The sequence below is a fragment of the Emydura macquarii genome, unplaced genomic scaffold, assembly GCF_026122565.2.
Source record: "Emydura macquarii macquarii isolate MOO-44397 ecotype Brisbane River unplaced genomic scaffold, CSIRO-AGI_Emac_v2 contig_691, whole genome shotgun sequence".
Classification (NCBI taxonomy): Eukaryota; Metazoa; Chordata; order Testudines; family Chelidae; genus Emydura; species Emydura macquarii.
In genome coordinates, this window is record NW_027130828.1 from 15,299,113 (window position 1) to 15,316,884 (window position 17,772).

The 17,772-nt window shown below is 41.1% G+C and overlaps 1 protein-coding gene across 1 annotated transcript in view; it reads right to left on the minus strand.

The window, feature by feature from the left end:
* Positions 1–17,772, minus strand: part of PAPPA (pappalysin 1) — a 249,920-nt gene that overhangs the window by 129,475 nt on the left and 102,673 nt on the right. Inside the window, exons 10-11 of the mRNA XM_067542149.1 lie at positions 15,283–15,475; positions 6,464–6,585 (exon numbers count right to left, since the gene is read on the minus strand). Of these exons, the coding sequence (XP_067398250.1) occupies positions 6,464–6,585; positions 15,283–15,475 (315 nt within the window). The remainder of the gene's footprint in view (positions 1–6,463; positions 6,586–15,282; positions 15,476–17,772) is intronic.

Sequence of the window (17,772 nt, forward strand, 5' to 3'; positions counted from 1 at the left end):
AATCTAGCAAAGAAAGCTATAACGTGATCAATGGCTGGAAGCTGAAGCTAGGCAAATTCAGACTGGAAATGAGGCATAATTTTTTTAACAGTCAGAGTGACAGGGAAGTTCTATGATCTGTGTTATACAGGAGGTCAGACTAGATGATCATAATGGTGCCTTCTGGCCTAGGAGTCTATGAATCCCTTTCCAATAATCTGTTTCTCTCCAAAGGACACAAAGAAAAATAAAGTGCATTTGATGACTCTGAAGGGCAGTTACTTTGTGCTGTTATGAGGTTGACATGTCCACAAGGACTCTTTGAGTGAAATTCACCACTGTGCAGAAGACCAGTACAAGGCCGATACCATTTCATGGAAGCCCAAGTTTTTTGGACAGAAGTGCTGCATAGACCTTGTATTGGCTCTCTGTGCTGGGTGAATTTCACCCATTGTGATGAAATGACTGGAGATTGTACTTTTAAATTTCTCACCACTGGCTTTGTTCTACAACACAGGAGGTATTACTAAAAGCTAATGAAAGCCACAATGTTTGCTGGGCTCCCAAATACTTGGTAACATTACAATCTGGCATGAAATCATGTACTGAAAGATCTAGAGAGGTCAGATGGGTGGAACAGTCAGTAACAGAATCCAGTGCGAGCTATAAATTCCCTGTTCTTTCCCAAATAACCACATGGAGAGGGAGTCAGCTGGACAGAGAGAATACAAAGCAGAGGAGAGGAGGAAGGGAAAATAAAGATAAAGAAAGAAAGAGAGAGAGCGCACAGCCGAATGTAACGGCGGAAGAAAACAAGGGGAACAAAGCATTGGGCAAACACAAGCAAGAGAGGACATGAGTGTTAATTTAAAGAGAAAAGACCAACGTGTGAGTTTTTCTCGTTGGCTATGATGTACGGAAGAGTTAATTTCATGAAGAGTTATTTTCATGAAGGTTGGATGGTAGGAAGGACTCTCCAGTTCAGTCAAAAGGAGCCCAGATGCAGAAGGATTTCCCTACAGCCAGTGCAGTCCTGGCGGAGGGCCAAACAGTGACACCTCTTCTCCATTATCCCTACACCCTTTCCACCTTTCATACATATCACCATGCAATGGGAAAGCCACTAACTTCAGGCACGGAGAGAGACCCAACTTCGAATAGCAGTGACATATTCTGAAAGAAGCCAGGTCTCTGCTTCAAGCTCTGTACTATTTATTTATTTAGCTCTCCCTTCCCTACTATTCCAATAGGGCAATGGCTGAGCCCCCCCTTTCTTCCCCTCCCGACCTCATTCCTGCGGGGCTTAGACGTATTCAGTGTTTAATCAATCCGAGTAGCAAATAATCCATCCAGCTCACATTAGCTCAGAACATTTGCTGTGGCGTGTATGTGCAGTCAGGTCCAACGGTTACGTTGTATCTGATGCACCCAGCTCCTGACAGCAACCCGAAGAAGGCATTTTACTCAGAGATCTCCAAGAGCTTTTGATGCAGGAGGAGTAAGTGCTATCATCGCTTTCTGGCAAATGGGGAAATTGAGGAACAGAATGGTTTGGGGCCAGGCCCATGTTTTCAAAGGTGGCCACTGGCTTTGCCTTCCTCTGTTTTTGGGTGCCCGACCTGATACATGTCTGGCGGGACTTTCGGTGGCACACTGCACCCACCTCTCTCTCTTTGGCTTCCGTGGGTCTCACAGTGCGTGAGTGGCAGAGCCAGGGGCCGAACCCAGGGCTCTGAAAGTCAGTCTCCTGTCCACTGAACCACCTTGTCTGTCTTCCATTTACCTTCCCTGCTTCTTTCCCCTTTTCTTTTCACAGGTTTGCAAATCCCCTACACTGCTGCCAATGCAGACTGCTCCGGGACAAATGAGGCGCATCCTCAGAAAGGGTGCAATCCACACCTGTGCAGAATGCCAGCTCAACACGTGTGCAGCATTTACACAGCCAATGGGCCAAATCACCTACAGGGGTGATTTTGACTCCAACTGCAGAGTTTAATCCTGGCCATTTCTCCATACTAAGGAACAGCAGTCCTGGCTAGCAACACCGTATACTTGATGACAGCCTCGTGCCTAAGCAAACCACAGATGTTACTACACTAACAAATCTCAAGGAGCAAAATTTCTTTAGCTTAACAAAGAGAAGGTTAAGGGGTCAGTTGATCACAGCTGATAAGAACCCACATGGGGAACTAATATTTAATAATGGACTCTTCAGTCTATCAGATAAAGGTATAACACGATCCAATGGCTTGAAGTTGAAACTAAACAAATTCAGGCTGGAATAAGGTGTACATTTTTAACAGTGAGCGTGATTAACAACTGGAATAAGATACCAAGGTTTGTGTTGGACTCTCCGTCACTGATCATTTTTAAATCAAGAGTGGACACTTTTAGAAAAAATATACTCTAGGCATTCTTTTGGGTAAATTTTATGGCCTGTGTTATGCCAGAGAGTAGACTAGATGATCCCAGTGGCCTTGGACTCTATGAATCTATGATTCATCAGACACGGTGTGCTGAGTATGGATAAGAAGTTTATATTTAATTATGGAGAGGTTGGAAAGTCCTATTCTATGCACCTTTGGGTTTCTAGAGTGGAGTCACTACTGCAAAAGGAAAAAAGTACAAAATGTGTGGCAGCAACGTTTAAACAAATTTGCTTCCATTGCGTTTGTGCCCCTTTTACATTCGTCTACTGCAAATATTCCAGTAAATGAGTTCATTGGCAGGCATGATCATAGAAATGTCAGATCCTACGCAAGCAGTGCAAAACAGACGTGAAGAACACATTCTGAATTTGCAAGCATGAGTGACCACCCCAAACTTTGATTCAATGAGTTACACTCATTCATTCAGGGAAAAGGAACATACCATGTGACTTATGTGTCCAATTAAGACAGTTCAAATTTGAATATGGAATGAACTGCTCTTGAGTTGGCCGCTTCCAGAGGCATGGTACCAGATTGTCCAGTGGTCTGAGGCATCATGTTCCCAGACTTCATTTAATCAATATGACACTGGCAGCCGCAACACACCCTTGACTGACAAAAAGAATTTAAGGCTCAAAATTACACCAATTGGGTTCATTGTAGCTTTTGATCCAGGTGAGTACTGTGGTTTTCTGGCAAGCTGGACGAGTACCACAAAATATTTTCCATGAATATTGGCTCAAACTTTAAAATGAGCTTGTTTTGGCCATGTTTTTTCCTCTTTTGGGCTTGCTTTCCATGAATATTCAAGAAATGGAGGTTTTGCACACATGAAGAGATGCAGAAAGTGGATTTTAAGCTTGGTGAGTACTCACAGATCGACAATTAAAGAAGCCAGGCAATGATCTAATTAGGCTATTAGCAACTAAAACCAAGTGCGCACACACAAATACACAGTTACCACATGCCAGTGACTGTGGTGGTGGTGGTGGTGATGGAAAATTACAGACCAGTAAATGCCATTCACTTGGTATATCTTATATATGGGAGAGGACAGGGATTATTAACACAGCAGCAGGACATGGTTTCCAAAGTCCCTCGCCATAGCTATGGCACAACTACAATTGAATGAGATCGATAAGGATCTGATTGCACCTTTCATAGCTAAGAATATGCAGGCACGCACACTCTGACAAGAGGAAATTAAATGTAAACTCTGCAGCCTGCTAATAAATCTTACAGTAGCCTATTTTTTTTCTAGCAATATTGCCTCTGGAAAGGCATATGTGATCTAGAAGGAAAAGGTTTCAAATTAGCGCTAGCTGGAAACATTTTGACAGAACCAAATATTCTGATGCGGTTCTGTCAAAACCAACATGCTTCGCAGAACTGGGTTGATTTCACCAGAATTTCATTTGGGAAGAAAACTGGGAAGGGGGACTGTGTTTTGACAAAATGTTGCAACATTTTGATCTTTTGTTTTGAAATGATACATTGTTTTAACATTGCTTATCTTTTGTATTATATTTATTACAGATTATAAAAAGTATGCATTTTATTATATAACATCAACATTGATACAAAATGGGTTGACTGAGACCCAAAACAAATTATGGGGGTGAATTTTTCTTCAAGGAGAACATCGAAATTTATTAGTTTTGTTCCGATTCTGAAGAAAGCCAGATTTTGAAATCTCAAAATCCTTTGTGAAACAAGACTTCCATCCTCCATAATTCTTTAATCCTGTTTATCTGCTCCCTCCCGCTGAGAGCTACAAAGCTGCATTGGCTTCTTTAGTAGTTATAAATCAACCAGTCAGGGAATAGAAACCACGGCATGTCATTTATGCAACCAATTATAACTCATGTTTTAACTTTTGAGTATCATCCACTGATGGTGAACTGTTTGTGATTAAAACAAAGACTTAAAAAATATGAACAATCGGTCAAGTGAACTTGAATGGGGGATGCATCTGAGGGCATTGAGATCCGCTTGTGGACATTCAACGGACAGAAAAAAAAGAGGCTAGATATACTGAATAAGTTATTAAATGTGAATTATTCACCTGATTCTATTTTCTGGTAAAAGGTTCATTTGTCTCCCCCACTCTGCAATGAGACCAAAACCTATGATGGCTGCCTCTCCTGATCATCTTGATGAGATGAAACCAACAATGGGTCACAGCTTCTTACGGAAAACAGTTCAATTTCTACAAAGCTCAGAAAAACATTTCTACCATGATTTGTGTGTCAGTTACTATGCTTGTAAAATATCCAGTTTAATAGCTGAATCTAAAGCTGGAAGAATCAGTGCCTGGACAAAAATCTTCTTCATATAGATGAAAAGGGGGAAAGGAAATATATAGCAAGGATACCTGATGAAAAAGTTTTTCTTCTAAACTATGGAAAAGGTTCCACAGTTCCCAGAAACCAGTGAAGGATCCTATATTAAGATATACTAGGAAGGTAGATCATAAAAAGCTGGGGTCCGATTCTCCACTCTCTTACATCAGTTATACATTGGTATAACCCCATTGAAATGGACAGAACTACACCACAAAACTGGGTGTAACTGCATGGACCATCAACTCTTTCAAGCTTTTCCTGACCTTGAGCTAAAACTGCATAACTGACAGTCAAACATTTAAACTTGTGGTGTGTTGGTGGGTTGTTTTTGTTTTTTAAATTTCTTGGCATTAATTGCTATGCAAGACTATTCACAGTAACATCCCATTACGTTAGCATTGGTCACTCTAAGAACAAGAGTTTCTAATTGCCCACTTGCACCATGGGTGTGCTGGACTCCAGGCTCATTAACTTTCTAAACATGCCCCAAAACCCATCTCTTTTCCTAGGCATTTGAGGATAAGGTAGATGGAAGGATACAGAAGTTAGCTGGGGAACCAAGAAGTGGTGTTGTAGCCGTGCTGGTCCAGGATATTAGAGAGTCTCTCTGAGTGTGTATTTTGACAGGCAATTATTTGAGAGAGTGGTACTGTATCTGATTATATGTTTTGATACAGTATGTTTTATTGATTCATATTATTTCTTTCAGTTTATAAAACAACCAAAGAGTGCCCACTGTATGTTCTGAATGCTCTCTCATAATTTAGACTTTGATCCTGCGAGCACATACACATGAGTAACTATGCATGTAGGTAGTCTGACTAGGTCTAATGGGATATTCACGTACATAAGAATTTGCAGAATCAAGTCTATAGTTAACAATTAACAGAACCAAATAATGGCCTGCTCTTTCCAAACAACAACAACAAAAATTGATTACCCAGCTACAAACCTTACAATCTTAAGTATACCCCACCATACACACACACACACACATATATTAAAAAGCACCCCCCCCCCCAAATACACAAACAGAAGAGATCTGATAACATACTATAATAGCGTCTGCAACTCCTACCCTTCATTCCCCTGCCAAAATGTTTTAGAGAAATTGTTGCCAAAGCAGCCAGAGTAGTGGATTGGCACTTGACATTTGTGATACATTGAAATCAATCAATCAATCATTAATCAAGATACTGATTTTGTCTCCCTTATTCCTGTTGCAGAGTGCTTTGTTCTGCAAGCAGTCCCCACTGCTTTCAATGAGGCTACTCCTGCAAGTAAAATGGTAGACTCCGGGCCTCAACAAATAAAATTAAATATTGCATTTTTGTGGGTTGGAGTAAACAGGCCTCTCTGTCGGCACCTCTTTTGCTTCACATTATAAATCAGATTAGTCATGGTCTCTTGGCACAGTTCTGCTCTCAGACATTCATGCTCAGCTCCCACTGACTTAAATGGGAGCTTTACAGGTATGTCTGAGCACACAGATTTCAGCTCTTGAGATACACCATGGATGATACTGGCCCTGTGTGTTTATCTGCCCTTTATTTTAGTTCAAGCTACAGGAAGATAACCAATGTTAACTTTCTTTCTTCCTCATGTTGCCCCTTTCTCCTTCTTGTTTCTCTCCCTTCTTTCCCATCTCCAGTTCTCCCCATCCCCCACCTTTCCCCTTCTGTTGCTGAGCCATCCCTCCCTCCGACTCACCTTCTGCTTCCCGTGGACTCCAGTGTCCTGACGGATCACATGGCATTGGTGAAGAGGCACTGAAGGCATATTGTACCAGGACTCTTCCTTCTGCACACAGATCGCATGCTGATCCCACTTCTCTAGGAGGCCAGGAAAACAGGAAAACACATCAACTTAGTAACAGTTGAATGAGCTGCTTCTCCTACAATACTAAAAGCCACAAGATTTAGAATTCAATTCCACTTAATCCCCTTTTCTTAGGACATTGGGAAACAGCACTTTTCAGCATGACCTTCTGTAGGTTTCAGCTAACAGCCTGTGAAGACTGCGTCCGTGTTTTTAACATGAGGACAGAATACGAAATGACAGCTACTTGTAAAACCATGCTGAGTTATTTATTTTTTCTTCACTACAACTGGATCAAACCCTGATGAAAGAAAAGATGCACTGTCTAGCTGTAAAGCAGAGAAAGAGGCATTGGAAAAGTTCAGTTCCATTCCTGGCCTTGTCATGGACTTAGTGCATGACTTTAGGTAAGGCACTTCTCCTTCTGCTGCAGTTTTCCCCATCTGTAAAATATGGTTAATAACAGATATCTGAAGAAGTGCTGCAAGCAAAGCTGGTGGAGCGTGGGAAAAAACAAACAACAAATCTACCTGACTGATTCACAAATATTTGAACTCAAAAGTGCACAGGGCCAAAACCTCAGCAGGTGTAAATTGGCTTAGCTCCAATGGCTTAGCTATCCTGATTCACACCAGCTGAAGATCTGGCCCCCCCGGTTCAGTGTGCAATGCCTCTGGGTGTTATTCATTTGGAAGTATTTTTGAAAAGTGTTTGCAGATCATGAAGATATCACAAATTTTGGCTCAAATGGATTAACCATTCAAAGATGTGGCATAGGGGGTATACTTATAATGTTTCTGGACAATACCAAGCTGGGAGGGGTTGCAAGTGCTTTGAAGGATAGGATTACAATTCAAAACGATATAGACCAACTGGAGAAATGGTTGGAAGTAAATAGGATGAAATTCAATAAGAACAAATGCTTCCACTTAGGAAGGAACAATCAATTGTACAAATACAAAATGGGAAACGACTGCCTAGAAAGGACTACTGTGGAAAGGGATCTGTGGGATAGAGTGGATCAGAAGCTAAATATGAGTCAACAGTGTAACAGTATTGCAAAAAAAAGCAAACATCATTTTGGGATGTATTAGCAGGAGTGTTGTAAGCAAGACATGAAAAGTAATTCTTCTACTGTATTTCATGCTGATAAGGCCACAGATGGAGTATTGTTTCCAGTTCTCGGTGCCACGTTTCAGGAAAGATGTGGACAAATTGGAGAAAGTCCAGAGGAGAGCAACAAAAAGGATTAAATGTCTGGAACAGTGTTTCTCAACCTTTTTGATACCAGGGAACGGCTTGCTGCCTTCCTAAACTGTGTCAGGGAGATCTCAGGGACTGGTGCCGGTCCACAGACCAGTTGTAGAGAAACTCTGGGCTAGAAAACATGACCTATGAGGAAAGATTGAAGAAACTGGGTTTGTTTAGTCTGGAGAAGAAAAGGCTGCAGGGAAACATGATTACAATTTTCAAATACCTAAAAGGTTGTTACAAGGAGGAGGGTGAAAAATTATTCTCATTAACCTGTGCAGATAGGACAAGAAGCAATGGGCTTAAATTGCAGCAAGGGAGGTATAGATTGGACATTAGGAAAACTTCCTAACTGACAGAGTAGTTAAGTACTGGAACAAATTGCCTAGGGAGGTTGTGGAATCTCCATCTTGGAGGTTTTTAAGAGCAGGTTAGAGAAACACTTGTCAGAAATGGTCTAGTTATTATGTAGTCTTGCCTTGAGTGCACGACACTGGACTAGCTGACGGACTGAAGTCCCTTCCAGTCCTACAGGTCTATGATTCTATGATGTGTTACCTGCTATTCATCATTCGTGGTTCTTCCATGAAAAAAACATTGACCACCCACTCAAGGAGCAGAAAACTAGCATGTGACTTTAAGTGACCAATTGCATAACACAAGTAGCAGAGATTTTAAGCAAACAATTTGTGAAGAACCCATAGATTAAAAAATCATTTATCTAAACTGTCCCTCAATATAACTTATGGACACCAACAACACAAGTAGAATTCAAGATTGGTTCATGTGTTCCTAAAACACAAAAGGGGGACAAATTCAGAAGGAATGTTATCAGTGATGAAAAGTTTGACTATCTCTGGTTGAGCGGCTTAACTGATGTACTGATCTTTCTTTCTTGCTTTTTTTTTTGTAATATGCTTTGAGATCACCAGAAGGAAATGGTTCTAGTAATAGAAAGTGTCATCTTATCTTTGTTCCCTCTGAGAACCCAAAGGGGGAAGAGGCCCTCACACTTATGAACTACTTCAGGCTCTGACTCTTAACAGGCTCTGTGTTCTAGCTTCTCTCAAAGTGGCAAGCTCCATATTCATTCTGCCGGCTATAGGAACTCAGGAGCTCTTCTTTGTAGAGAAGGATCTCAAATCACCATTTGAGGTAAAGTTTTGTTGGCTCACTGAAGCTAACAAGAAACAGTCAACTGGAGGGACTTGGAGTGAAACTCTGGCTTCATTGAAATCAATGGCAAAACCATCATTGATTTAAATTGAGCCAGGATTTCACCCTGGATGTGAAACAATAAACAATTGAAGCAATCACAGATGAAGAATTCAATGTACCTGCTGAAAATTTCTGAGGAAATATCAAGTGAATGTTGTTTAATGATTAAAGCAAGGGAGAAACTGTCCTGGGCTCTGTTTCATGGTGTGTAACTGGTTGAATGTGAAACCTTGGGCACATCTCAAGTTAGTTATCCTCTCTGTACACCAGTTTACACATCTGTTATATTGGTTTAATGCCACTTAAGTATTGCTTAGGGTATGTGTTAACTATTGAGTTAGTCATGGTTTCAGTAAATAATAGGGCTTAACTAATTAACATTTGTACAATGCTTTAACGATCCTAAGATACTAAGTAAGTGAAATGTAGAATGATTTTCATGCATTTGTTTATTAGATGTATCCACAAACAGTGGGGCTAGAACCCCCTGCTAATGGTTCTCTCTTAGTCTCTCTACAAAGAAACTCCCAGGAGCAAGTGCTAGTGTAGATGAACACAGGGCACTGAAATCCAAGTTTCCACATTTCGGACAGCTTTTTATTCAAATTAGCAGCTATACTTCATAGGCTGTCATGGTGGAAAAAACAGGAGGCTTATGGATAAACATTTCCCTTTCTCAGCAACAATTTGGAGGTAAGAGAAATCACAAGGAGCATCATGTGGGAAAGGCTGTGAGCAGACGTTCTCATCTTACTTTTCCAAATTGGGAGCAAAACTCAGCACCGGCATAATTCCATTGGCTAAAAAGGAGTGTTACACTAGGGATGACTCTTGGTTAAAGATTTTGGTTTGTCTAGTCATGCACATATGTGCACACAAATCCTATAAGTAGATATGGGCGTCAGAACTGATTAAGATCTGTGAATCTCTGAGCCAGATTCTCCGTGACGCTGCAAATGAATACAAACTGGGTTAAAATGTTACTAATTTGGAATGGCAATAATTTATACTCACTTTGCGTGGGTGTACATAAGTACAGGGTAATGGCAAATCTAGCCCTCCATGTTTCTGGAGAAGCCAAGTACTGGGCAGATTTCAGTGTATGAAGTTTATGGCATAGAGGTGATGTGCTCCCATATTTATACACTGCAGTGGAATAGATTCAGCAGCCTATATTGAGACAAACTTCATAGCAGCCTATTTAAGATGAATTTGCAACCAAACAGTGAACAATAGAGAAATGCCATTCTCTCCTGCCACAGCTGGCTCTGTTCAGATTAAAGTTTTTGATGATAAAAACATCTATATATCTTACTTGGGGTTCAGAATCTCTTCCATGTCCTTGGAGGCATTGAAACTTTCAAGGTTGATTAAAGCAAACAAACAAAAAAACCCAGTCATCTAGATCTAGAAATTGTACTGCACAAAATACTATGTTGCAAAGAATGAGAGATATCATCAGCTCCATGGAAATTAATGCAGTCTCCTTGATGAAGAGTCAGAAGATCAGATGCACTCATTGCATTCTTGCCCAAGCGAGCCACACGGCACAGCCCCCTAACAATAACTGTTTATATTCAGACTGTGCATATCAAGCAGCAGCCACATGAATGGACGCTTGATAACAACAAGATTAAAACAGGTCTGAGACAGTCAGGAAATGAACAGGGTCCCCCCCTCCTTTGCATCCTCTTTATTATTATTATTATTATTATTTATTTTAAACACATATGTTTGACAATCAGACTCTGGTAATGCTTTTATTCCACGAAATAGGCCGTTCTCAGCACAATATATGGATAGCAGGCACTCCAGATGAGAGTTGTGTGAATAACTCATTTTTCAGTTTGGGTTGACCCAAAACAAACATTTTTCTAATTTTTTGATGAAACACAACATTTTAAACATTTGTTTCAGGTCAATGGAAAAAATTAGTTTGAACCAAAACTAAATGTTTTGTTCCACTGTCAAGTTTTTTGGGATTTTTACATTTAAAAAAAAATTAAACGGAAGTAAAATTGATAACGAAAAGTAATTTCAAATCCAAATGTTTCCTTTTGAAAACATCAAAACTAAACATTTAGATTTTTTGGAATTATATTTTTTTCTGGATTAAAAAAAAATGGGCAAATTTAACACAATTTACAACTTGTTTTGGTCGACCTGAATATGTTTCATCCCAAAAATTTGACATGTGACTGGGATGCCCTGTTTACCCACAGATTTGAGTATTAAAAGATTTAGGGGCTCAGTAATCTACTAGAATTTAGGGACATCCATGCAAATTTCCTTTTACATGCATGCAAATTTTACCCTACCATAGCATACTAACCATACATTACATAAAATACATATCTATGGCATCATCTGATTGACTGAGTGAACCAATAGTGTAAGTATCTGGTATAACTATATTTGCTGAGGTGCACTGGTCATTTGTTATAAATAAATAACCCTCTCCCTCCATGCACATTATAGAAAAACAAGAACACAGTATCACCAACTCAAAGCTTTCTAAAATCACAGGTCAAGGCCTCCAAAATCATGAGATCAATTAGTTTTAGGGTTTTCTTTATTTTCCTTCTGTTTTTGAGCCTTCAGTGATCACATTTTCAAGCTTTTCTGTGCAACCATGAGGGACGGAAACATACCTTTTTATAAAATGAAAGTTAAGAGTCTCACATAATCACCTGACTCCAGAAGCTGGGCCTTTAGGGAAAACAATGAATAGTGCAGGACTTGTGACAAAATCACAAGAGATGGTAATATGAATCTGTACTAAATTTATACTAAAAGAACTTACACTTCTAGGGTTCTTGGCCCTTGATGACATGATTTGTGTCTCACCAAGCTTATAAGACCTAGTGGCATCCAGTACAGCAGCACAACATACCCTCTGTTCTTTGATAATATATGGGTAGGTTTATGGGCCCGATTCTCATTTATACTGAGGCCACCTTATATTGCTCTGACAGTGTAAGGGGGACTTAAGGTGAGCATAAATTATATTTACACTTACTTGAAGGCCCCTTTATGCTTCCAGAGCAATGTAAAAGGGGCTTCAGTGTAAAAAGAATTAGGCCCAAGGTGCACAGCAGTGGAGAATCCTGAAATTTACATGAGCAGTTCTGTTGAAGTGAATGCTCTTCTCATTTCAGCAAAGTAAGCAAGATTTGGCCCATGATTTATGCTGTGAGAAAAAAACCCTTCATGAATATACAGTCTTTTCCCACACAGATGAGATTATAACAAGCCTCACCTCCTAGTTTTCTTGCACCAACTCTCAGACCCTGCAAACACTTACATGTGCTTATCTTTAGTACTTCAAGTTAAGCATTTGTAGAATTGGGCTTTATGACGGTTATGGTTGGGTTTGTTTTACTCAACACATAAGAAGAATTATTTACTTTTAAGAAAACAAACAAACAAAAAAGATTGTAGCTAAATCTATTTTTAAAAAAGGTCACAGAAACACTTCTCTTCATATTATGCTTGGGAAACTTTTAAAAAAAGAAAATCGGACCTAAACTACTTGACAATGTCTCTTTGACTATCTATAGTATTATTGATCACATTATTATGTCAAGCTCCAAAGGATATGTTGCTAAGAAATCAGTGTTTATTTAACATATGATAACTTAGTTATGAAATTCTAGATTAACATTGTGTATCATTTAAGCACCAACTAGCTAAGAGTTATTAAAAACATATTGATGAAGTTTAAGAAATATGTAATAGAGACATATTTAATTACATAACAATTAATTCTGTATCAATATGTTTCTAATGGTCAGATGATATTTACTTAACATACAATAACTGCCTTATGAAATCTAAATTAAATGCATATTAGGGAAGCTTAATTTACCCTCTTTTTACAATGAATATACACCAAAACTGCCTGAGAATTCTCAATGATTAATATAAGATTCTATACATTTCCAGGAATACATTTTCAAAGCAGTTTGTCTTGATGCAAAACTACAATTAAAATAATGGAGAGTTTACAAAACTACAAGCGAAGTAAACACGAGCTAAAATCCTCTAGATTAACTATTGATCTGATCTGGAATGGCATTGCAAAATTCGCTCTCTTTGCACAGAGGATCAGAACCATTCCTATACATCACTTATAGCCACAAAATAGAGTGCAAGTGAGTTTTAAAGGGTGCATAGTTCTTGTACTGATGCTCCACACAGGGAGGAATTGTATCCAGCGAATGCCCCATATTTCAAGGTGATCTCCTTTAAATAAATATGAGCGCTGAGATAGATATTCATGTACTAATATGCTTGTATCTGGAATGCTGCACATTCAGTCTCATACCCTGCAGATTGCATTGGTTCCAATAGGAATTCAGTAAAGTTTTCTCTTTTATTAAAAAAAAAAACAAATGGAAATTCAATGCAAACAAAGCAGGTTATTATAAAAGAATGGCCACATTGGGTCAGACCAGTGGTCCATCTAGCTCAGTATCCTGTCTCTGACAGTGGCCAGATACTTCAGAGGGAATGAACAGAACAGGGCATTTTCAAGTGATCCACTGCCTGCCAGCTTTTGGCATCGTATTATTCTGGCACGGTTATTGTAAGGCTGAGACTGAGACTGTAAATGTGTGAGGAAGTTCATTTAGGCTTCTCACAGCTACCACAACTCAGCCAACCTATATATAAATTTATTTCAATGGCATACACATTGAGGCTATGTCTACACTGCACACCACTTTTGTCAGTGGGTAGGGTATCTGTAGCTACACACCGCAGTGAAAAACAATATGTGTCCACACTGCCGTGTGTAGCTACACATGTCAGTGAAAGGCTCTGGCGGGGGGAGGCGGCGGGGGGAGGCTCATCCTTTCCTCGCTGTCTCCCCCTTGACAGAGCCTTTCCCCATTGCTGGAGTCTTTCCCTGCGGAGGAGAAAGGTTCCAGCCGCAGGGTGCCAACAGAACCCTCCTCCACTGCCGTAGCATTCCCTGTGGCAAGAGATGACGCTAAAGGTGGGGAGTTATCAAAGCCTTTCCCTTGTGCTGGAGTCTTTACCTCCGGCAGCAGGGAGGCAGCGTGACTCTACACAGCTAAAAATAGAAGTGAAGATGGGAAAGCATGGCTTGGGGAAGTAGACAGCTGTGGAAGGTATGTACTCACATAGATATCCACACCCTTCAGGCACGTCCGTACTCTACTTGTTAAAGCCATGCCTCACCATCTACACTGCTAGTTATATCTTTGCTGGGGGGCTACCCGAGTATGTACTCTACATGTTCACCGCTGAAAGAAGCATGCAGTGTAGACGTAGCCTCACACACATTCCTGCATGAGGGCGCAGTTATGGCTGATGCAACTGTGAACTGCCTGACTGCTGTGTATTGAAATGATCAGCTGTGAACATGGCATTAATCTTGGTTATGTACTGACAACACATAGCGCGCCAGACAAGCACACATCTTATACAAGCTCTATTTGATACATAACAAGGTGCAGACTCGCATGCTCTTCAGACTTATAGGGCCATATCACACACTCCACTTACAAGTCTGAGCAGCTGGTCTGTGCACTGACTAGTTGTTCTGTGGGGTGGGGAAAAGAATCCACCCCCCTGGCTGCAGCGTGGCTGCTGAGATGTTCTGGTCCTTTTTGAATGTTGCAGAGTAGAGGAGAGCAAGGGTCCTCCTGCTCTACCCTTGCTCTATTTCAACCTGCTCTGCTACTGTGCAGAGCGGGGGGGAGAGGGAAGGGGATGCGCTCTCCCAAACACTGTTGCCCCCCCTGCACGCTGGAACGGGAGAGTTTTCACTGCCAGGGAAGCAGAGGCAGGACTTGAACTCGGCAGCAAGGAAGCACAGGCAGGATTGGCCCTGTTTTGCACAGAAGGAATAGGAAAGGCTTACAGTCAAGAGATGAAGGTAGTAGGGCTGTTTGTATCTATTTGTAAATGAAGAGCTTCTCATATAAGCAAAAACAGAGACTGCAAAACCAGAATCACTGCTTTAGGTAAAATATGGAAGATATTTGCTCTTTAAATGCCTAATCAATGGACCTAGAGGGAATGCTCCAGGCCAATAAAGGAACTGATAGAGATGGTGAAAATAGATCAATAAGCTCTTCAACTAATTCAGCAAAACCTCTCTATTCAGGACAGTACTTAAACACGTGCTTAAGGGCTTTCCTGAACTACGGTGTCTGCTTATTTACATGCTCCCTTCCGCTGACTCTTTCAGGCACAAAAACACTCATGATCACCTTTCAAAGAAGTGACCGTCAATGGGAGGAAACCACTCCAGCGTGACGGAGACTGAGGTTCGGTCCACGATCTGTGGGGCAATGGCAATTGGGGCGGGTTTCTTGGCAGGCTGCCAGCTCTGGTATACCAGGTCCAAGTAGCAGTGCATTCTCGCCATCTGATTGGGTGTGAATGAATTGGTGCAGTCGTCATCTGAAAACCAACAAAGCAAGAGATAAGAAGAAAGAGAGAAAGAATTATGATCTGGTGAATGTGAGCTCCCAAGCTCCTTGCAGATGCCAGGATGGGCTCTCCCTGTTCTCGGGAGTTAATGGCCTGTGAACAAATTAGTGCAGTCATCACTTCTGGAGACAGGTGAAAGGAAACAGAGGTTTAAAAAAAAAAAAACAAACAACAACACTCCTCTCTTGCTATGGCCTCGGGCAAACAGGGAGATCCTGAAGGTCATCCCAAGGAGGGCAGTGATGCATAGAGGTCTGAAAGGAGCCAGAAAGTCTGAGTGCAGCACCCTCTGGTCACAGCTGGGTCTACACTGGAATCTCCGAAAGTGGAAAAAGTTTTTGCCTTTAAGGAAATGTATGCGGGGAGTGGAACAAAAGTGAAATTCAGTGCAAGACTCTCCCTACTTCTTCCTTATCTCACTGCCATTTCTTCTCTAGTTCCCTTTCTGGATGGACTGGCTCCCCATACACCCTCATCCTCCATGTCCTCCCTTTCCTACCAGTGCTGCTCTGCACTAAGCCTCAGGGGAAAGTAATGCCCCCATAAGGCCTCAAGGGAGTATGGTGGGGAACTACCTGCTCCCAAGGAAATTCAGAACCATTTGCACCAGGAGATGGAGGTTCTCTCACCCACTCTGGTTTCCTGTGAAGGAGGGGGAGTGGGTGTCAGGCTGTTTCTTGGCCTCTCCAAAGAGAACAGGGATAAGTGAGTTTAATGGCTCTGTCCCCAAAGGTAGAAAATGCGGGAGCAGCCACTTGTCACCCCTCAAGGATCCAGAAGGCAGAAGGGGATGCAGAAGAAAGAGCCACTACCCACAAACCAGTCAGCAATAGTAAGCAGAGGGGTCCTGGGTCTGCAGTAGGGATGGACTGAGGCTGGTTAGGGGAAAGTTGTGAGGAGGCCACAGCACTGAAATGAATTTCACCACCCTTTCCAGGAGTCTAGCACATGTTAAAACCAGGTTCAATTAGAGGGGGTTCAAGGTTTTGTCATATGACCATTTATGAAATCTCTTGATGTCTTTAGATCAATACTGGAGGGCTTTCTGGAAGATATGCTTTAGTCAGACACAAATTATTGGGCTCAGGACAGTGGCAAATGGGGAAATTTAATGTCATGTGATACACAGGAGTTCGGACTAGATGATTTAATGATCCCTTTTGGTCTTAAACTCTATGAATCCATGAATCTATGAAGGAGGCTCCTGTGGCTTCAGCACTGAACAGGGACTCAGGAAATCTGTATTCAATAGAACAGGGCAAATATTTTTAACCAAAAATTTTTCCCATCATTAAACATGGTTTTCTCAAAAATCAAAATTTCCCATGGGGAAATGCCAATTTTAATGATTTTTCAAAAAATTTCCAATCAGGGGACTACAAACAAGTTTTGAAATGTATGTTTGAAATCAAAATTTCATTCTGAAATGTTTTTCCCCATCCATAAATTGAGATAATAATCTATCTAGCTATTGTAAGTACTTCCACGGCCTCTTTTACCATAACATTGGAATGCCCCACCCCCATCTTTAGTGTGTTCCTCCCCATAACACTGGTAGGGATTTACTATTATCCCCATTCACAGATACACAGGGAGACTAAGTGAGTTGCCCAAAGTCCCACAGGAAGTCCCAGCTTACAGCTCCCAGGATAGCACCCTAACCACTATCCTTGCTTTTGTTTGCAACTTGTCCATTTGGATTGAAAGCTCTTGGGAACAAGGACTGTGTCTTACTATGTATATAGCCTGTACCTATCATAACAAGGCTTCCATCTCACCTGGCGCCTTTAGGCATGACTGGAATACAAATAACAACTATGATTTTGCACCGCTCTTGTGCATTCTGTTTTGTGCGGACGATGGGTTACTGAGGCCGGTTTGGTTGCTTTCTTGGTTGTTTTACCATGTTGCCACCTTGATATTTTGGGGATTAGTTGTATTAGGTGCCCAGATGCCTTCAGGGCTGAGCATTATGGAGTTCAAGAGCAATGAGAGAACATGAAAATATTCTAAAGAAAAAGTGAACTTGCTGACTCAGTGGGGTTCTTTCCACCCGATCCTCAAGCAGCATCACAAGAAGGATGCTTTGGTTGGAACCAAAGCTTCAGTTCCAGACCCAAGCCTTCCAGGAGGTGTTTTGCAGGGATTAATGCAATCAGGATGGCTAGAGGATCGTACCCTCTCCAATGCATCTCCTTTGCTAATTCCACCAAGTAACTAACTTCCCCTCATCAAACAAACAAACAAACTGGCAGGTGCAGTTGGTT